This window comes from Megachile rotundata, chromosome 6, assembly GCF_050947335.1.
Source record: "Megachile rotundata isolate GNS110a chromosome 6, iyMegRotu1, whole genome shotgun sequence".
NCBI lineage: Eukaryota > Metazoa > Arthropoda > Insecta > Hymenoptera > Megachilidae > Megachile > Megachile rotundata.
Genome location: NC_134988.1, coordinates 15,600,678 through 15,622,655, shown reverse-complemented (window position 1 = coordinate 15,622,655; position 21,978 = coordinate 15,600,678). Strand labels below are relative to the sequence as shown.

Below are 21,978 nucleotides of genomic sequence, written 5' to 3'. Positions count from 1 at the left end.
GGAAATGTGGGATTTGGGGATTTAAGAGTTGGGAAATTTAGAAATTGGGGGTGATGAGAATTGGGGAATTAGGGAATTGGAAAATTTAGGAATTGGGGATGTAGAAGTTGGGGCGCTGAGAATTGGGGAATTAGGGAATTGGGGATTTGAGAATTGGGAAATGTGGGATTTGGGGATTTGAGAGTTGGGAAATTTAAAAACTGGGGGTGATGAGAATTGGGGAATTAGGGAATTGGAAAATTTAGGAATTGGGGATGTAGAAGTTGGGGCGCAGAGAATTGGGGAATTAGGAAATTGGGGATTTGAGAGTTGGAAAGTTTAGAAATTGGGGGTGATGAGAATTGGAAAATTTAGGAATTGGGGATGTAGAAGTTGGGGGCGCTGAGAATTGGCAATTGGAATTAGGCAATTGGAAAATTTAGAAATTGGGAATATAGAAGTTGGGGTGCTGAGAATTGGGGGCTTGAGAATTAGAAAATATAGGAGTTGGAGACATGGGAATTGGGGAATTAGAAAATTAAAAAATGAGGAAATTTAAGACTTTGAACACATTGGAAGTCATTAAGACTTAAGCACATTGAAGGATTGTGAATTTATAAAATTAATAAACAAGTAAATTTTTGAATCATGGAATTATCAAATTGATTCCTCAAATTCAAAATGTAAGACTTGGTAACTTGATAATACGAGGGCCTAAAAGCTCGTGTATTTGAAACTATGAGAAATATGCAAAAAGTCAGCTTTAGACTCTGGACCTAACCTAGTTACGGCAATGCTCCGGTCCCCCACACGAAAACAGTCCTGCGGTTGGTTCAGTCGTTTCTGGCGTTGTTTGGAATCGATTTATCGCGGTTAACCTTGGCCGCGGCGATTTTCGCGAACGGGAGAGCTGGTGGCACGCGATCGCAAGAGATCCAAGATTATTGACAATGTCTCAGGCTTGGTTCGAAAACCGACTGAGCAAACTCGCGCGTGCGTCCGTACTCGAATCGATTGACGTAAATTATCTGCTTGTTGTAGCAAGATTGCGAACTCTGAAAACAAAAAGAGCAGAGAACAATCGTCGTGGCACGTTCGTGACGGTGTAGCTCTGGAGACCGCTCGATCGATCGAACGCGAGTCCAGTTTCCATTTTCATTGAGAAATTGCCGTTCTATTTTCAGGAGGCACATCGTCCGCCGTTTATCGTTATCGATTCGCGTGTGTGTACACACACGGTTGTCGAGCAGGCAAACAAGTGTCATCGTGACGACAAAGCAGCGCGAACGACAACTCTGCGAGCAGTTTTCGCGCGTACTTTTATCGTCGACGGGATTACGAGTGTAGCCGAAACACCGACACACGATAACGTTGTTTCGTTAATATAACGACCGGGGATTTTCGTGCAATTACGTCACGCTGCGTTTGAACGACGGAATGAGTGTTGTCTATGCTCAGAGAGTACTGTTGCTCGATCGAGGCGACAACGGGTTCGTTGACTTTGTTGCGTGATTCGAGTGTAAGTAGATAGAGAAGTCTGATCGGTATCCCTCGAAATCGGAGAAACGTGAAGAGTGCGCTTTGAGCTTGATGTGATTCGTTTTAATCGAACCGATCGATGAAATTTTCAAACGAGATGCATTGTTAAACTTTTCACGTACATACTTCCGTTGAAAGTAAACAAGTAGTGAGTAATTGCAATTATACAGTGACTTGTTACACAAGGCTGTGGCGGTCAACGTATCAAGAAGCCTTATAAAATATTAGCTCTGTCTAGAGTGTTGATTTAGAATAATTAATATTCACAACGGTATCGTGATACGACTGAGAGCATACGGTCGAAAGGATTAGAGGGCTTTACATATTATAGTGATGAGACAGCAATCACTTCGGATACACCATATGTATATGGCGAACTTCTGAATCATTTCATTCTTTATTATTTTTATTTGCAAGTTTGAACAACGCTGTATTTGAAATACATTTATACGTCGTTCATCCATTTAATATAGGATAAATAATGTGGATCACGCTTATTTCGAGTAAAATATACTAACCCAAATTAAAGAAACAGATTGCGTGGTATTTCGCAACTGATTTAACATAAACAGTATGTCGACATGTCGGTAATATCGTACAGATAACTTCCACTTCAATTTAAGACTATTCTTTCTCTGCTTTGTCTTCGAGTTTTCGCGACATTCAGCTCTGCAGCTTTTCTCGCAGCCCGATCTCGTATATTCGATAACGAACTTAAATATCTATTTATCTTCCTTTTACTTTCTCGAAATACACTTTTATAACCAAACAACTATAATTAGCCCAGATTATGACATACCCAGTAATACTTCAGATAAAAGAAAGTGTTAACATTTTTTTTAATAATTTTGAAATTTACTTTCACTTCATTTTTTAAGTTTCCTACTTTTATGAGTGCACCAAATTGCGGTTGAAATGGCAAAACACAGATAATATTGCAATTAAAAGTATATGATTTTAGGGGAACTCTATTTGTATTAATAACCCAATATGTTAAAAATTAATAAATCGAGTCAACGACCCGCCTGAAAATTCCAGATGATTTAGCCGCTCGAGTAGCAACCCCCCGACGTCGCTCAGAATTAACCCCTTCAATTAAGCAGAAATCTGTCGTTCCAATAAGGAGATTGGCATTATCGTGTCATTGTGTCAAAGTCGATATTGTCCGTCAACAGCACGTTCTCTTGCTTCGTTGAAAGCTGACGGTGATCGGAAGTGTTCCACGCAGGTCATCGTTTCGATGCTCGAAATAAATTTCGTGTATCGCTGCTTATCGGTTGCAACAAACTCGGTGAACCATTGCATTTCCGTGTCGGGGAAAAACAATCGATAAGACCGTTTTGCTCGCTTTCCTTCCCCTTCGTTTTCTCGCTTTCGTTATCTCGAGTGTTTGAACAGTGACGTCGTTCGAAAGTGGATTCGACGAATACCGGTGTTTGTCAAGGGTTGCTCTCAGAAAAACAGCGATTCAATAGCAAGAATTCTACATAGCTAGCAGGAATTCAAATTCACGTTTTTGATTAAATTCCACCCTTAGAAATGAAGTAGGGTTCATAGGCTTAACGGAGGGTTGATTTAAGGGTCAACCTACAACCTTCAAAAGGGTTGTATCGAAGAAACAGTTTACCCAACTCGAAATCGATAATTATATTCTGTTGTGAGAATCATCTCGATAACACGTTACTAGCCAAACTGCCGCTCCAATTGGAAACAGTGCCAAATTAAACGCGCGTGCTCTCGCGCGCAAATTCATTCGAATGCAATCGAGCGTGTTTTTGCACGAGTGTGTTTTTCCACGGTATCAACGTGGCAGGCAAGGTCAAACGGGTACTTGACGCGATAGTTGGCGCCATCGTACAATAAAAGGCCAATGGCACCGATCGTGCATCCTTCTATGGACGTACGATTTTTACTAGTCGTTCACATCGTTGTAAACTTTAAACCGTGATTTACTACGTCCAACGTTTCCAGACGAAGTTTCTCGGTAATCACGTAAGGGCACCGTGCACGGCCACTTTCTCGGAATACTTCGCGCGTAAAGTCGTGTCAGAATGCGATCGTATCAAACTTGTTTTCAACGCGGAGATTCCTCGCGTTGAAAAATAGTTTACGTTTTTATTTTCCTGTTTTTAGTCTGCATTCGTTTTCCGTCCATCCAGTGAAAGTATTCAAAATCATTTTTTTGTCGTTCAATTTAGCGACATCGGTTTTTAATATCTTGCAACGGTAATACAATATTGTTACCCAACTTCATTCCTTCGATTACGCTTGCGTAGGAGAGTGTCTTCGCATAAGAGCACCGGAATGCTTCATTTTTCTCCAAGATCTGCTTTCGCTCTAGAAATAGATCGGACAAGAGGTGACCTCGGTCTCCAAGATCGAATGACATATTTTATTCCCTCCATTCCCACGCAGTTTCTTATTGTGATTTTCCTTTGGAACAAGGAAAATTTATCTTTCGGTTCATCCATATAAAGACTGTTCGATTGACCTTTGACTACGTCATGAATGGAGAGACAAGTAGCCTTTGTCCTTTCTGGACATAAAAAGTTCATCCTATCCCAGAATAAAAATATGTAACTTTATTAAGCAACAATTTGACTGGAAAAATAATAGAAAGTTAATAAAAATAATGGACATAGAAAGTCCACCCTATCCCAGAATAAAAATATGTAACTTTATTAAGCAACAATTTAACTGGAAAAGTAATCGTATAATTTTAAGTAGCCATAGATATACAGATAGTCTAACCATAAGTATATAAAGATACTGAATCTGTGTATACACTTTTAGGTGCAATTAGATTTAGGTTAAGTAGAGGACTAAATCTGAGTACTTAGAGCTGTAAACATACAGGTCTATAGGATCCAGGAATTTGATAATATTTCAATATGACGCCTGTTTTGCTATCATGTTTACTCGAAATTAAACTTTGCACCCTCTAACCCGATTTCGCCCATGATTCACCCCTTAGTCTACTTCTCCTACGTTAAATACGATTTCAATGGAAAATCTAGAGCAAATATGTTTACGTTTGATATTACTCAACGTTGACTGATAAGCAATATCGTGCATTCGCGACAACATACTGCGTCGAGTGTCTCGAAAATAAGGCACAAGTCCTGGTCGATAAAGGTTAATCGAGTTATCTTGATCGTCAACTGGTATCCCATAATGTTTTATTCATCGCCGATGAGGAGGGTCGTAGGTCAGGTAGGTTTCGTTGGTGGCAGCCAGTAAATCGCAACTAGTGTTCTCGTGCGTCATTTGTCGCCCACCTCGAAAGCCGATAAGTCGCGTCGGTGTTCCTCCGTTCATTTCTCCATAATGGTCTACGTGTGACGTAACGCCGATGAAAATATCTGTGCTAGTTCCGATAAATTGCGGTATCGCTGTCAAGTACACCGCTCAGCCTGGTTATCGGGCGTATTCGCGATCGGCTGCACGCGTCGCACGCGTCACGAATTCCGCGATCTGAACGATTTCTGAAGAATCTTCACGATGACTCTTGTTTTCCCAGTTAATCTCGAGAGATTATGAATTAGAACTTTGACTGTCGAGTATATCGATCAAGAAGCATGCATCGAAGAAAGTTGCACTCGAGTCAAATGATCTTATGAAAAATAAAGAATGCACCACAGAGAACTCTGTAGTTTAACGTATGAATATACGTGTCATTCCCAGGCTTTTACGTCTTAGTTTTTTGTGGAGTCTCATTAGAAACTTAGCGAAAATCAATATTCATTACCTACGCAATTAAAGAAAAACAAGTGGTATTTTCGTAGTCAGAAGATCGAAAAGGATTAAAATACCGCAGAAGTCATACTTCAGCTTCCCCGAAGAATTCATAAGATTTATTCATTCCGCAATTTCCTCATAGTTCGCTTGTTTGCTCCACGTATGACGCATATCCTAACGCGAATCAATCTCGAAACTATGCGAGGAACTTCATTTGCGGCATATCGGTCGCGTAGGAATCAAATGTCACGCGTTCAGGGGAAAGAACGCTATCATGTGGCATTTTGACTGAAACGACTGAAAGAATAAACTCTATAATTGGCGCGTGATCGAGCGATTTTCCGGAAGAATGCGAAACCGATAGAATTGTTCTGTAACCGTGAACTCGCCTACTCCCGAACCAATTATTCGCGACACGTAAACGATTCGATTATCCGAACGATAGCGCATTGGAATGACGCACAAAGTGGAGAACTATCGTCATCACCGCTGACGAATTTACTCCACTACTATGCCAAATGCCGAAAACGGACGATGACTAGCTTATTTCGATGCCACTTATAGTACCGTAATCTCGCTAGCCCGTTGACCTATTTCAGAACGTGATCTTTTTAAATCGGAATTTTGTTTGGGTACATTACTTCAATATGGTATACCAATTTGAGAGTTTAAATTTGCAAATTTTTGTTATATTTCGACGTGATAGGACACTTTCGGTATGAAGCGGTTATTTAAAATTTTTGTATTTCACCTTTTATATATTTGTGATATACGATAAAAAATTTGTCTCGTATCTTAAGCTTAGACTTTTGACCCTCTTACTATGGGACTTAGAAATAGTGCACTCTATCTACTACTCTACATTTATAGATACCGAAAATCTGGAAAGTTGATGTACTTAGACTTTCGACTCTCCATTTGCCACGGGAATTAGAGACACTAGGTACTCTCACTCGTCTGTGCTCTTGTAGATACTAGGAGGTACTTAGACTTTGAACACTCTGATTGCCATCGGAACTTACAAATTATTCGCTCTGTACTTTACCTGACGTGTACCTTCTAAAGATCCATTCTGAAGGTTGCTATGGTATTTAGACTTTCAGCCATGAGCAGAAATCGCCAAAAATTTCAAAGTTCCCCAAGTAAACTTAGAGTCAATTCTCTCTAAATCAAACTTGACTGAAACTTCAAGAACCTTTATTTGCACCCTTTTGCCCTTCATTCTTGTACTCTTCACTCGATCCCAACTCTTCAAAACAAGATACAAGTTCCGTGAACAGTGTGATTGGAATTGTTGCAACGGTACACAATCGTTCCGTGAACGATAAGTTAGTCACTGGTTTCCCAAGAAAGCGATGCGATTCGCCAGCTTCGATCGAAAATAAAAGTGACCGAGGAAATCGGATCACGAGGCGATCAGCAGAAACAACGCAGTTCATTCGCCCACAAGACGCGAGTTGAAAAGTCAAAGCGCCTTCTTCGTGATGTCTATACAGCGTGCTAAGAATAGCTCGTGGCGATCATTGCTTCTTGTCACCTTCGTCGCCGCTGCCTCTGTTCAATGTTGTAAACAATCGTCGTTAGCTGCCACGCAAATATTTCATGACGTCGACGTCGCATCTTCCGTCGACGCATGCCCCACCTGTCTAAACTGCCTGCGAGAAAGTCTCACAAAGTTTCTCGCAAGCCTTTTAGCCAATTTACCGTCCGTTGTTCACCGTGTATTACCTTCCGTACACGTGTGCATTGTTCGCTGAAAAACATGCTTCCTTGTTGCTACCACCTGTAACGCGGGAGCATGATTCTGGATTGCAGTCAGTAAATAATTTAATATTAGATATTTAGCTAGGTATAGTTTAGCTGTTATAAAGAATTATATTCATATGTCTCTCACACCCAATAAAGTTTCCTCTTCGTCGGAGAAATCATCGCAGATTCTCATTTTGCAGGAGGAGAAAATCAAGATGTTGAGAGCTGGGTCTATATTCGGTGTACTGGTCCTAGCGGCCATCGCGAACGTGGTAGTCTCGAACCGCTGCCTGACTATGCTCGAAGGTAAATCGATGTACATCTTAATTATAGAATCTTGCCCCTTTGACCCTATTGAGCGGAGTCAACGTACTGGGAAAGATGAGCTAAAGGATTGGTTTTAACAGAGGTCAATCCGAAGAGGGTGGTCCAGATGGATGGGCACTCGTTGAACATCACCTTCGAGGTCTCCGAAAGAGTGACGCAGAGGCTGTCTACGATTATCATGAAAATCTTTTTGACCGAAGTGCTCGGTTATACCGGAGTGTCCGTCTTCGAGGTGGAAGACGAATTCAAAGTGAACGAAACATTCAGAAGATTGACCGACGACGTTTCGTCTGGACAAAGAGTGTAAAATACCAAAATTCTATTTAGTATTAATTAAAATTCGGCTCGAAAAATAAAAAGTGCGAGGCAACATCTTTCTTTTGCATATTGATCTTTGCGGTCGGGGAAGTCTTATGTTGCAAGTCATAGATCGTTTGCATGTAAATTGATTCATAATGTATATCGAGATCTGTTGAGACTAAAAGCAGAAAATGAATACCTGGCAGTTAAGAATTTGGGGGAATTTTTGAACGACACATTAATGCATATAAATTAGCATAAAGCAAGATATATTTTTGTGAGTCGTTTTATGTATAAGACGATCTTGGTTCATATTTCGAGCGGAATATCTTGAATAATATTTAACATAAATTACGGTCCGATTAGTGTTGAGTAATAAGCGTATATTTTTAATAATCTAAAATATAAATGATTGGAAATAGAATACCTTGAAAAAAGAAGAGTAACTTATTAATACACGAATGACTAAAAAGGCAAAAATAGAATAAAATAACTATTGTTTCGCGAGGTTTTTAGAAGAAAAAGAAAGATGTATTAATTTATGAGGAAAATAAATTCCTAATTTCGTGCATTAGGCTTCCAATGGTGAACATGGAGGTCTGGATTCCGCCGCAGTTGGACACGATGCCATTGTTAAACGCGAACGACGTGAAGGAATGCGGATCCATTGCACCGCCGGGTCATTTCGGTTGGTTCGTTCCTAAATCGTTGTCGAGGCTCGGTGACAGTTGGATAACCTTCACAAGGCCGGAGACAGCCACTCGATTCGACGTGGACGAGCACACCTTAAGCAGAATTCAAAATTTCACCGTGAATCCCATCAACAAAACCTACTACTGCGCGGAGCCGTTTTGCCAGCAAGGAATGTATGTTCCCGAACGGTGTCAGGGTCAATCTTGTGCTCTGTTACTGACCAGTTATCCTAACGTAACCGACTACGTGAAAAGCCACATCGACAGCTTGAAGTTGTACGTGAAGGTGGTCTGGGTGGGACCGAATCTGAAGTACCTCACTGAAACCTTGACCAGAGAATATTCCACTGCTAATAGGTATATTTAATCAGCTTGAAAATTTCGGTCTTTTTCATTTAAAGTTTAACTTTATCAGATTGCGATTAAACCGTTCTGAAAAACGAGGATGTAAACTGTTGTAGCGTTAATAACTCTTGATAATCTAAACCTTGATCTAACGCCGGGCGATATCGTGCTTGCGTGACAGTATAACGTTTGATCACTCAATATATTTAGCGATATAGCGCTTAGTGTGTAACACGGGATAAATGTAACGCGTAATAATACAATGCGTAGTTCTACATACATATATGATTATAGTACAATCTAGATTATACTATATACGGCCACCCGCGTTAAATTCGTGTTTTCGTCGATGTACAGGTCCCTGGTGATCTTGCATTGGACCCCAAGCAGCGTAGTTCCAAACGAAAGGGACTTCGCGACGATCGAGTTCGCTCGTTGCAGCAACAAGCTCTCCGAAGCTGGTTGCAACTACGAATCCAATCGATTGACCAAACTAGTGTGGGCCCGCCTCGAGTACATCGCGAAGCTGGCCTTCGAAGCGATCAATCACGCGAAATTCACTGGCGAGATGTACGAGGACCTGATCAACCGTTACAACACACTGTCGCGGAAAATGGACGAAGAGGAGATCGCGTGTGGTTGGCTGAAGGACAATTTGAACTACACCTTGCAAGAATGGATGCCGAACAACGCGGACAAGAACGTACTCTACGTGGGTGGTATATTTCCCATGAGCGAGGCGTTTTATTCGGGCAAATCGATTCTGATCGCAGCCAAGATGGCCAAAGAGGCTATCAACGTGAACAACACGGTACTCAGGGACTACAATTTGGCGTTGTTGGCCAACGATGGTCAATGCAAATCGGACATGGTGATGAGATCCTTCATCGATTACATAGTTCATAATCAGTACGACAAGCTGGTCGGTGTTTTGGGACCTGCTTGCTCGGAAACCGTGGAACCACTGGTCGGTGTATCGAAACATTACAAGACCGTGATCATCAGCTACAGCGCCGAAGGATCCAGCTTCAACGATCGCACAAAGTATCCGTACTTCTTCCGTACGATCGGTGAAAACAAGCAGTACAAACATGTTTATCTGCAGCTGTTGAAGAAACTAGGATGGCGACGAGTGGCATCATTGACGGAGGATGGACAGAAATACACGGAGTACATATCCTACATGCAAGACATGTTGAGGGACAATGGGATCGTGTTTGTGGCGAATGCTAAATTTCCCAGAGAACGAGAGGCCGATGTGATGACCAAGGTAATGGATGTTTCATCTTAACAATTTTCTGACAGTCTGACGTCTCTAGGTACAGATCGACGTTGAAACGGCTCAGATGTTCTACACTTGTTGATTAAGCGCAACGTCAATAATCGTTTTTAACTGGGAATTATTCATTTCGATGAATAAATTGCACGTGCAGCGTTTTACATTATACACACATGAATTATGGAAAATAATGCACGTGTACGTTCATAGTTTGTTACCGTGGTGTTGGCTACCGTTATCGGATGATCGGCTTTGGATTAGATTTTGTGATTTCAGAGATCATTAGTTTTTTCGAAACGATTTGTTTCCTGTTTTTTTTTTCTGTAGTAGTATGCTGACTGCGGTAATGATTATTGACGACGCTGGTAATCGGGAAGTTAAAAAATAATATAAATTAAACAATTTTTAACAATTTTAATTGTTTTAACAAATCGATTTAAAAGAGAATTTATTTCAATACTTTTACTCTCATGTATAAAAATCTGGTACCGGTCACCGTGACCTCCATGACCAGTAACGCAAAACCTGCAAAATATTAAAACAACATTGTAAGTGCACATAAATATCGCGAACGTTAAGCGTGCGACATAGTTCGTGAAAAACTGTCATTTATTTGCATTACTATCTTTATACAAGTGCAGAGCAATTTCGCATGCACACGTGCGGCTAATAACCTGACGCGCATACGTTTAACGAACGTAACGAACATGCTTTTCAACTTACAGTACCTGCAAGATTTGAAGCAGAAGAGAGCGAAAATCATCATTGCCGATGTGTATGACCAGGTAGCCCGGCAAGTCATGTGCGAGGCGTACAGATTGGAAATGACTGCCGTTCAGGTACCTAAAATAATGAATTAATAATTGAACAATATTCTAATGTCACGTAATTAAAATTCCAGTAAAAAGTAATGAAATGAAATGATTCCCAATTAGCCTTAAATAAATACCTGATAAGTTAATCTCATATGTGTTCAAGGGCTACGTCTGGTTCTTACCCCTTTGGCTCCGACCAGAATGGTACGACACCGACCGGTACAATCAAGAAGGCGAACAGGTGCCATGCAACACGATGGAAATGAGCAAAGCCATAAACGGTCACCTAGGCCTGTCGCACTCGTATTTCGCTCCAGACGACGATGTTATGCAAGAGGGAATAACCGTGAGACAATGGCGTGATCGTTACGAGCTCTACTGCCACAAGAAACGTCAACCACCTTCGAATTACGCTGGTTTCGCCTACGACGCGATGTGGACCTACGCTTACGCCATGGACCGTCTCCTCCGAGAGAACCAAAGCTACGTCTTCGATCTTCACAGCACTCAGACTATCAACCGGTTGACGGACATCATCGGTCAAACGGATTTCCAAGGGGTGAGTAGAAAACGAGCGTCGAAGCGAATTTTCTTGTCTGTTGTGATCGTCAGTGGACTCTGAAGATCATCAATTATGGACATCTATTATCGTACACAGGAGAATCAAACGATTATTTCAGGTGTCGGGCAGAATCAAATTCTTTGGCGGTCCTTCGAGGTACTCGGTGATCAACATCGTTCAGTTCGTCAACAACGAGACACGATTGGTCGGTAATTTTTATCCCAATGTGTCGGAGACGAAACACGAGGTGATCGGTGGGAGGTTGGACTTGAATGTGTCTGCCTTGGTGTGGCTGTCACACACGATGCCCGACGATGGCTCAGAACCACCCCCACGATGCGTGATAGCTGGATTCGCCGATTTCTTGAACGTGTCCTGCGAAGTGGCGTTCGTTATCGTCAACTTCCTCGGCTTCGGTTTGCTGGGCGTTATACTCATTATTGGGTTCATCATCCTTAAGAGAAAGTGAGTGCTCGTTGACTCTATTAACCTTTTACGATGAATTCACACATGTGTTTGAATATAATTACCTAGTTACCCGCGCGAATAACTTCGAGCAGTTGAACATTATGTAATGTATGATCGAAAGAACGTGGCGCTTACTATCGATTTAATTTTCACATCATTTTAGGTACGAACGGAAGGTGCGTTTTCACGAGCAGTACATCAAATCCTTGGGTTTGGATTTCGCTCACGCCGACACTTCCGACTTGGACAAATGGGAAATACCTCGAGACAGAGTGGTTATTAACCGAAAGTTAGGCGAGGGTGCATTCGGAACAGTTTACGGTGGTGAAGCGTTCTTCCCCGAGAAAGGGTGGCTCGCCGTTGCCGTGAAGACTCTGAAGGTCGGAAGCTCGACCGACGAGAAATTAGACTTCCTCAGTGAAGTCGAAGTGATGAAGCGATTCGAGCATAAAAACATTATTAAGCTGCTGGGGGTGTGCATCAAGGGCGAGCCTGTATTAACCGTCATGGAATTTATGTTATACGGTGACTTGAAGACGTATCTCCTCGCTCGAAGGCATCTCGTCAACGACCATAACTATGAAGACTCGGACGAAATTTCGAATAAAAAATTGACTGCTATGGCGCTGGACGTGGCCAGGGCGCTCAGCTACTTGGCTCAAATGAAGTATGTTCACAGGTACGTTGATATTAACATTTTATTGATTATAGATTTATTTTTTTATTTGAATAGTTTTAATATTGTACATCTTTTTAGGGACATCGCTTCTAGAAACTGCTTAGTGAATGCTCAACGCGTGGTGAAACTCGGCGACTTCGGTATGACTAGGCCGATGTACGAGAACGACTACTATAAATTTAATCGGAAAGGTATGAAATTGCAAATGTATACAGTATTTACTTCACTGAGCCATTTCGTTATTAAGTATTATGTGGCATTATCTGCGATGATAGTAAGCACGAATGATGATGGTCTAGGTATGCTGCCAGTGAGGTGGATGGCACCAGAATCTCTAGGTCTAGGAATCTTCAGTCCAGCTTCAGATGTCTGGTCCTACGGTGTTTTACTGTACGAGATTATCACTTTCGGCAGTTTTCCATTCCAGGGGATGAGCAACAACGAGGTGCTTTCTCACGTGAAAGCTGGAAACTCGTTGACTGTTCCTAAAGGAGTGAAATTGCAACTGTAAGTCCCTTTGGATTCTTCTTTAAGAGATCCTATACAGGATCGTCATAACCAAACTTGTTACTTTACAGAGAAAACCTGATGTATTCTTGCTGGAGAGTGGACCACACCAAAAGGCCAACAGCGCCGGAGATCGTTGAGTTCCTAGCCACGAATCCTCGAATACTATCCCCGTGTTTAGACGTTCCTCTGGCCAGCGTGCAGATCGAGCACACGGGCCAACTCGAGATGCAGTTGCCAGAAACCTTCCGAAAGTTCTCTCTGTCATGGTCATCTCAGAATCACCAGACTGCTCGATCCTCCACGTCAGCCTCCAACCCTCTGGAGACGCCCAATCCTCCTCTGCTCGACATAAACTATCAGGACGACAAACCGAACCAGGAGTCGTTACTGGGTGACGCAGTGTCTGACGTAGACAGTGCCAAGCCTCTGTTGATGAATTCTAGCAATGGGTCCTCAGCATTGATCGTGAACATGCAAAATTTCAAACGAAACGAAGAACAACCGCATAGATACGTCAACATTCAACCAGGAGCGTTGACGAGCTTCGATTCCGCTACGAGAGGACAAAAAGATGTCGCAAACATTCAGATGGAGGAGAGAAACGCTATGCTGCCGCAACACAGGAATTCAGAGGACGTGTCGATTCTTTGACAGCAGCGACAGCGAACGATTTCGAGACAGAAATCGATGGTGCACTTCTACAGGCGCGCCGAGGGCATATTTGGAAAATATGCGAAAAGGTCGTACAGGAAAACGAGCGTTTAGTCGGTCGGCCATCTTGTTTGGTCGACCGAGGACCGATGAATGATTCCGAGTGCGATCTGGTAAAGCGCAGTTTGTTCACGTGGAGATTAAAATCCTGCCGATTTGAGTAGATGACTAAACAGAAGCTACAGAATCATAGGTACCAGTGATGAACAAGAAACGATATCAGTTGCAATAAGCGAAAATGTACAGGTGCAGGCTTCCGAGCGTACGAGAGGAACTGATTCCGTAGATTTTCGCTCAATCCACTTTTGAGACTGATACATACACGCATATATAATATATAGAAGAATTAAGTTATCGGTGCGACAACGATGGAAATATCTGAGGAAACAATTTCTTACGTGAAAATTGATGATCGTTAATGAAATTTTAATCGTTGATACGTAGTCATTTAACGAGTGGAGTACCTTTTTATGCAATAAAGAAATTTCCATCGAGGTTGCGACGAACAGAAGTAAAAAGGCTGCTTCAATTACGTACATCGTATGTATTCGACTGATAAGCAACTTTGTTTCCGAGCAAAATTTCACGAGTAGCATTTTTCTGTTCACGTACAATCACTTGTGAAAGTCTTCGAACAAGTGAAAATGCCATTTTTGTATTTTTCGAGACTATGGGTTGCGTTAGTATTTTTAATTATTATGTGGAGTTTTCCTATATTCCTTTCCAAATAATTCCAAACGTGATTTATAAGGTTTACATCACATATTTATTATACTACGTCTTTTTGTCGAAGTGCAGCTTAGGTAATGTGCGACTCTTTCGTGGATACGAAGATTTTCATGAGTGATTATATATATTCTCTTGGCACTGATTCTCGAGTAGAATTCCTGCAAACAGAAGAAAGAAAACTTTCCAGGCATTTTGAAACGAACGAGAAGAAACAGAAGAGCAATATTTTTAAATGAGCACCATCGTTCACGTAACCATGACATTTGTATAGAAACGTATATTTTATTCGAACACGTTTCAAAATCGCCGGGAACACAGTTAATATTCGAAGATGAAGGTCTTCTCAATAAACCGTGAGTCTATGCTCGAATATCAAATTAAGCATTATCTAGATACAAAATTATTTGAATAAGGAATATTAGAATAGTTATTTAGATAATTATTTATCTAGAGAATGTCCTGTCCGAGTATCATAAATTCATGACTCCAGTTACCAGTTCCATGTATACACGATATAATATATTTTTTGATCCATCTTTTACGCTATACATATAATTAGCGGTTCAAACAAAAACTGGTACTCCAGTTAACTTCGATAACACTTGATCCTCGCTAGAATCCTACTGAAACGGTTACTATACTTCAAGATCACGTCTAGCGATTATTTATTTAACGAGAGAAACTCTATCGAGACTACTTTTGTAATTAACTTTCCTCGTCGCGAGCATCGGTCTGAAAGCAATTTATTTTTATTTATAGTTAGAAACGTTGCTCGCGACGAGAGTTAGTCTGTTCTTTAGGTGCAATAACATTCTACGTCTTTGTATAAGCTACTAAAGATTTCTTAGATGTATACTATTATTATATATGAATGTTAATATTGGGGTACATGTCAGTGGCCAATTTAAAATGTTCGTGAAATAATCAAAATGAATCCACGTTACTTCAGATGAAATATTTATAATTTTTAAATGGGAAGAAAAGATATTTAATCGTAGTTTAGAGACAACAGTGATGAATTGATGTGATTATGTGAAAATTTGTGATGTATGGATATCGTTGAAATTTGTAATTCTATTTGGTCACACGTATTTGTACCTGTACTACAGGTTGCCTGAATTTTAATAGCAATGGTCAAGAAAACGATGTTTCGTTCCATTATGTATCTACTTTATTAACAAGACGATCTATTTATTTCTCGTATTTAGTACGGACGATACTTTGACCATTACGTTGCTCATTATTCTAAGAACGTTCTCATATTTTATATGATTTTCTAGCAAAGCATTTTTTTTGTTTGTTTTTTACTTATCCAAAGAACATGTTCCTAGTGTTTGACCAATTAAAATTCAGACACTCTGTGCCCTTTATGAACGTCGAATAATCGTTGTCTAGCAATGTTAACAATAATCCGAAATGACTGAGGAACGGTAAACCGACAGAAAGTATTTTAAAATTCTCACTTTAATTCCAGTTCGTAGTTGCTTCGAGACCATACCGCGAGATATGTTCAAACGTACGTTCATTTTGTTTGCATCCATCAAAGTGACCCGGGGAAGAAAATATTCATATTGCATGTTACATCACATCGATCAACGACACGCTTATCGTAGTACTTAGTGGTAAATTTCTTCTTCTTTCTTTTTTATATCGGGTATAAGTAAATGATACAAGTGAACGTATGTAGTCGATGTTATAAGCACTGGCGTAACTTGGACTTTAGTTCTTGGAAATTTGGTGACTTGCAAATTTAGCAGTTTGGGAATTTGGAAATTTGGTGACTTGTAAATTTGACAATTTGAAAATTTGGAAATTTGGTGACTTGACAATTTGACAATTTGGAAATTTGGAAATTTATTGACTTGCAAATTTAACAATTTAGAAATTTGGGAATTTGGTGACATGACAATGTAACAATTTGGAAATTTGGAAATTCGATGACTTGCAGATTTAACAATTTAGAAATTTGGGAATTTGGTGACTTGACAATTTGATGATTTGGAAATTTGGAAATTTGATGGCTTGCAAATTTAGCAATTTGGAAATTTGGAAATTTGATGACTTGCAAATTTGCGAACTTGGAAATTTGGAAATTTGATGACTTGCAAATTTGCGAATTTGGAAATTTGGAAATTTGATGACTTGCAAAATTAACAATTTGGAAATTTTCAAACTTGATAACTTACAAATTTAATAACTTGGAAATTTGATAACTTACAAATTTAACAACTTGGAAATTTGACAACTTGAAAATGAAAAAATTTGAGAATATGAAACCTAAAAAATGGATAATCAGATTTGAAAAATTGAGACACTGTGAATTAAATTTCCAAGCCCTTTTCACCAAGTTACGCCAACTATAGTTCTTTTTTCCGATGTTTTCTGCGTATAGCGCAGAGAACGGTAGCACATGAAAATCGAACATTCGTACACGAATTCGTGTACGTGACAGTACAATCCTTCCTAAATAGCTTTACGTGAAACTTCACCGTAACAAAATCTTATCGCGATGTTATTTATTCATAAATTGTACAGTTGTAGTTTTATATTCGTTGCAGATGATAAGATGTATGAAATGTTATGCGTATATTGTTCTTGTACAGATATTGTTATCAGATGATAACATATTTATTACGCTTTTTCGAATTAAATTATATAGAATAACAATTCTTTAATTTCTTCTTATTTATGGTTGGTAAATGTGAATGTACAGTTGGTATTTTAGATTTATGTTTAATTTACTGTCGGTAGCTCTGTTTTATCACAGGGAGTAACTTTGGTTGATGAAGCTTAATTTGGCTTAATTAATGTTAATGTGTGTCAAACAGTATTGGAGAGCAAAAATAATTAATTTCGAAATGTTTCAACTTTAGCAAGTTATTATAAGTTTTAAATAATTTTTGGTTTAATTATGATTTTCTTATGTGCTGCCATCTAGTGGTAGAATGTAGGAACTAATCAAAGTAGAGTTTCAAAAGTGTGTAGTTCACCCGGTTCGCCGGAGAGATGGCGCCACATATTCAATTAAAAAAAATGCAATTAATTATTATTTTATTAGCTTAATTGAGTGTAATATTCATCAAATTACTTAGGGGTGTAAGAGTAATTATCTTTAGAATATTTTAAATTTAGTAACTTGCTTTCCTGCAGTCGGTAATTTTCTATTTTACTGTTGCTGGTAACTCTCTGCTCTTGTTGCAGTCGATGAAGCAGTCGGTCCACAGAAATCGCTCAAAATATATCGCAATACTTTCCAATTTTACAAGCGAAGATTTCATCTATTTTCTTAATAATGTATGATCATAGTACTTCCATAAAAATGCGAGGATATTCATACAAATTTCCTATTCTATGTAAGTAAGAGGCTTCTTAAATCACTCAGTAGTTCAAGCCTTTACTAATAAAGTGTCCATTTTGTAAATTTATATATGAACCAGAAAAAAATTAAATTAGAAGAAAATTAAATTACACAGACTGATGCACTTCAACCATACTTCATTGTCATCAACTACCCTTAATTATTAATCAAGAAAAACGTCCTCCAAACTCCATAAAAAAAATATCAATAGAAAATTAAAGACGTTACGTATTCCAAACCCATTTCCTCTCCCTCCCAGAAAGAGAAAAACGTACGATACATGCGGGTTCCCTAAAAGGCATGGAAGCAAGATTTACCTTCGATAAAGGTGAAGTCCCGCGATATTTTTACGCGGTTACGAACAGAAACGGGAGGAGATGAAAAGCCGATGGAGCGGCTCGCTTCTCTAGGCCTAGATAGATGAAGATAACATCTGATGTCGGTGAACGCAGGCTACGGGGGGTCCGTTCTCTCGCAACAGGTCTCCAAGTATGTTCCTACCTGTTACGAATGTTCTCGGGGGCCTCGTCATTATAATGTTAAACGATTCGGGAGAGGATCGAAATCGATACTATAGCTGCCAGAAACAGTTCGAAGTGGAGCGGCCCTGTTTCTTTTCGTATGTCCAGGAGGACAGTTTTCTTGCACAATGGTCCTTCGATTATCCATTCCTTTCGTAATTCTGTTGGAACATTTTTTAGACATATTAAATGACTAAGAGGACTTAAGGGAGTAAGAGAACTAACTTAAGGGAGTATTTTCCTCTGACAACTTCAGAAAATCGACTATCTTTTTGAACGTACATTAAATAAAACTGTAAAGCGATGATTCTAAATTAATTCGTAAATGGTTCTTTGTGAGGACATCAAGAGGTGGTTCGTGAAGGTTCAAGTTATTGAAGAATTTGAAATTTTGAAAAATCTTTCAATGCACTTTTTTCCAGAACAATATGATGCAAAGGTTAAACCTGTCCTTAATATTTTCCCCAAACACAGAAATAGATAAATGTTTTGGAAAGTTGGTCCGATAAGTAAGGCAAACTCCAAAAGCAAGCACAAGATGAATAATGCGTTAGACTTTAGAACTTAAGGTAATGTTTCTAGAACGTGTTTATCGGTAGAACAAACAATAGAACATGATTCATGAAGAAAGAGCAGATGATCTAACGTCTGGACGAATTCATGGTGTCCCTCGGCGTGCCTCGTCGCTTACTAGGTTCTTGAAAATAATTGCACCGTTTAGCAGATTCCAGGAAGTCGACATTTATTTCTTTCGCTCGATAGATATCATTAATTATTCAGCGTGTGTGAGTGACGTAAGTCGATCGTAACACGCGTTGTCGTCCAGTGTTTAGCAAGTCTTAGCATGCTATTATCAACCATAATCATTGTATTACGAGCGAGTAGCAATTACCTTCGCGTTTCTGATCGTCTGATAATCTCTTAATCCGACGACATTTTACCACTCGGTCAGCATTATTTTCCGGCAATTAATCTCGCTTGTCTACAATGTTGGACAGTTATTGTCTTGTGGACATTTCGATTATCTGTCCCTCCATTTTGTAATTTATCATTTGTTCACCGTTTTTGTAATTTATCATTCGATTTTATAATTTATGCAACGATTATCTACGAGTTTGCGTGCGAATATTTATGAGCTAGTTTCCTGTACTCCTGTAATGTTTGTCGAAGTTTCAGTCGAAGAAGCTAAATTGAAACGTAAAAGGAGACTAGGAAATAATCGAGGCTCTTCCATACGCTTCTTCTTCTGCAAACAGGGCATAAAACCCGGCCGGTCATAAATCCGCGACCTACGGCTGGAGCCCTCTCTGTCTCGTCTTCTTACGTGCAAAACTAATTTCCTCCTCTAATAGACCGTACTTCTTACGTTCCACTTCTATTCGCCAATATTCGAGGACACAAACTGCCAACGAATTAGCGTTCTTTTGACGCGAATCTATAAACGAGACTCGTGCTGCAAGAGACGTTTATTCCCTCGCAAATTACGAGCTTGATGGAACTATTTAGCACGAGTTGAAAGAACGTGACCCTTCATACATCTTTTTTTTTTTAAATTTACTCATCGTTCTTATAAACATTTCATCACATAAGGGAACATATTAGTAGGTTATCACTTTATTTTTATATTCTCAGTCATATAAATATTTCATCACATGAGGGAACATATTAGTAGGTTATCACTTTATTTTTATATTCTCAGACATATAAATATTTCATCACATGAGGGAACATATTAGTAGGTACTCCATCTACTAGGCTTAGAAATTTACAAATTAAATAATGTACAAAATCATGAGCTCTAAAGATACTTATCACTTTATTTTTATATTCTCAGACATATAAATATTTCATCACAAAGGAACATATTAGTATTCCACCTACCAGGCTCAGAAATTTACAAATTAAAAAATGTACAAAATCATGAGATCTAAAGATACTTATCACATTATTTTTATATTCTCAGACATATTTATTCTGGCATGAAAATGTGCGGGTATGTAAAAAGTGATAGAAAAATCTTTCGATCTGAATATGATACAAATCATCTGATTTGCGCAACAGTTATCGAGTCGAGCAACAAGGTGAATACAAAGAAAGTTTTGAACGACAACTAGTCAGCGACAGGATCGTTGCGAACGAATTGCTCGTCGAGCTCGTAAACTATGACGCCGGTTTAATTACACAGTGTCCTGGTCACCGTTGAACACGTTTCTGTCGCAACGCGAGCCAATAAAGCCCGGGGAAATCTTTGTTAAAAGATCGCCGCGAACCAGATAAATCTCAATACAAAGTCAATTATAGCTGGCAGCTATGGTCGCGAAGGTGGGCGTGAATAGGTCGAACGAAGCGTTTGCATCACGTGTAACGGTGCAACTTCTCGATGATTTACAAATTCTGGGTAAGCTGGGTTGAGAAACCTCCTCGTTGACTGACAGCTCCATCGAGCAATAGAATGCCGTTGTTTTTCCTCGAACAACTGTCGTATAAACGTTGTTTATTAAAATTAGACACTTCGTACCTCGCTCCATTGGCGATTAAGAAGAAATTACGAGCATTTTGTGGCCAGTATTTTTGTTGCGCGTGAAACAAACAGTTATTATCGTTTAGCTCTTTTAGTTGGCAGGAAGTTGGCTTTAGGAGCGTGGTTTAGAGCATCTTGGAAACAGTGGGTAATACAATAATATAGGTAGAAATTAACCCTGAGTTCTAACTCTGAGTTACTTTTCCAAAATTAATTCTAAAATCAAAATCTTCGAAAGTTTCGAGAATTCATAATGTTCATTGGTGAGTATAGGTTCACCTGTATGGTCCACATGTTATAAACTATACCGTTCTCTATAAAAGAGAAACTCCAAACTGGTACCAAGAAAATAGGAACCACACGCACGCTCACATTTGTGCGAGTCGTAACGCACGTTGTTGCTCTTTACGTAAGATCGTGCGGGTGTTCGTTGTTATCTGATTGTCTTCGTATACCTGGTCAGAAGTCGTTTCACGAGAGTTATGCGAGCGTCATTATAACGTGGCCAAGCGGAGAAAGGGGGAGCAAAGAGAACAATGAAAGAAGGAGAAAGAAAGCAACGTCGTAATTGCGTAAAAGGGCCAGCTCTTTCTTTCATCGTATTCCACGAGTATGCATTAAATTCCTTCTTCCATGCTAATTATCACCCTGCTAGTCATCCGAGTATTTAGCAGTCACGCAACACCTATGCGATTATTGCAAAATATAAAATTAATAATTTAGTTTGTGCGTCACGCTCGATATATCTTTATGAGTTGCTTCGGGTGTCATGCTCGATTACACGCTTAGGTTGGTGCCAAATAGGAATTTGGCACTTTCGGTGCTTTAATCTACGACCTATTTACTTCTATATCGTAGAGGTGGGAAGTTTGAGTGCTTTAGAATCTCTAAGTTTTCGTTAAAATTTGGGATCACGTTACTGGAGGATCACCCTTTGCTTAGGAGTGCCTTATGCTACCCCTAGGATCTTATGCTACTCCTAGGATACTCTTAGATTTCTTTAAGACGTCTCTAGGTCACCCATTGGGTTTCCCTACGTTGTCTTTAGATTGTCTAGATCAAATTTTCTTCAGGATCTCTTTAAATTTCTATTACATTTATAGAATCTCTCTAAGTTCCCTTCAGAATCTACCTATGCACCCTTAAGACTTCCTTG

At 39.6% G+C, this 21,978-nt stretch overlaps 1 protein-coding gene across 2 annotated transcripts; it reads left to right on the top strand.

Annotated features, from left to right (window-relative positions):
• The first annotated feature begins 1,309 nt into the window (after positions 1–1,309).
• Positions 1,310–17,089, top strand: LOC100883782 (uncharacterized). Of its 2 annotated transcripts, XM_076533120.1 has the most exons (12): positions 1,318–1,498; positions 7,206–7,311; positions 7,413–7,635; positions 8,208–8,681; positions 9,027–9,939; positions 10,674–10,787; positions 10,927–11,322; positions 11,444–11,790; positions 11,957–12,472; positions 12,551–12,663; positions 12,772–12,979; positions 13,051–17,089. In XM_076533120.1, exons 1-12 carry the CDS (start codon positions 1,430–1,432, stop codon positions 13,631–13,633), a joined length of 4,062 nt encoding a protein of 1,353 aa, XP_076389235.1. In that variant the 5' UTR covers positions 1,318–1,429; the 3' UTR covers positions 13,634–17,089. The 2 variants fall into 2 exon arrangements, with proteins under 2 accessions (XP_012143005.2, XP_076389235.1); XM_012287615.2 differs by having other exon boundaries at positions 1,310–1,498; positions 12,551–12,979.
• Positions 17,090–21,978: the final 4,889 nt, after the last annotated feature.

What these genes read in the sequence shown, in the direction of transcription:
- LOC100883782 (XM_012287615.2), top strand. Translation starts at nt 1,430, where the DNA reads ATGCTCAGAGAGTACTGTTGCTCGATCGAGGCGACAACGGGTTCGTTG. An exon ending in GAATATTCCACTGCTAATAG is followed by an intron (nt 8,682 to 9,026) that starts GTATATTTAATC and finishes GTCGATGTACAG; the next exon opens with GTCCCTGGTGATCTTGCATT. An exon ending in CAAATGAAGTATGTTCACAG is followed by an intron (nt 12,473 to 12,550) that starts GTACGTTGATAT and finishes ACATCTTTTTAG; the next exon opens with GGACATCGCTTCTAGAAACT.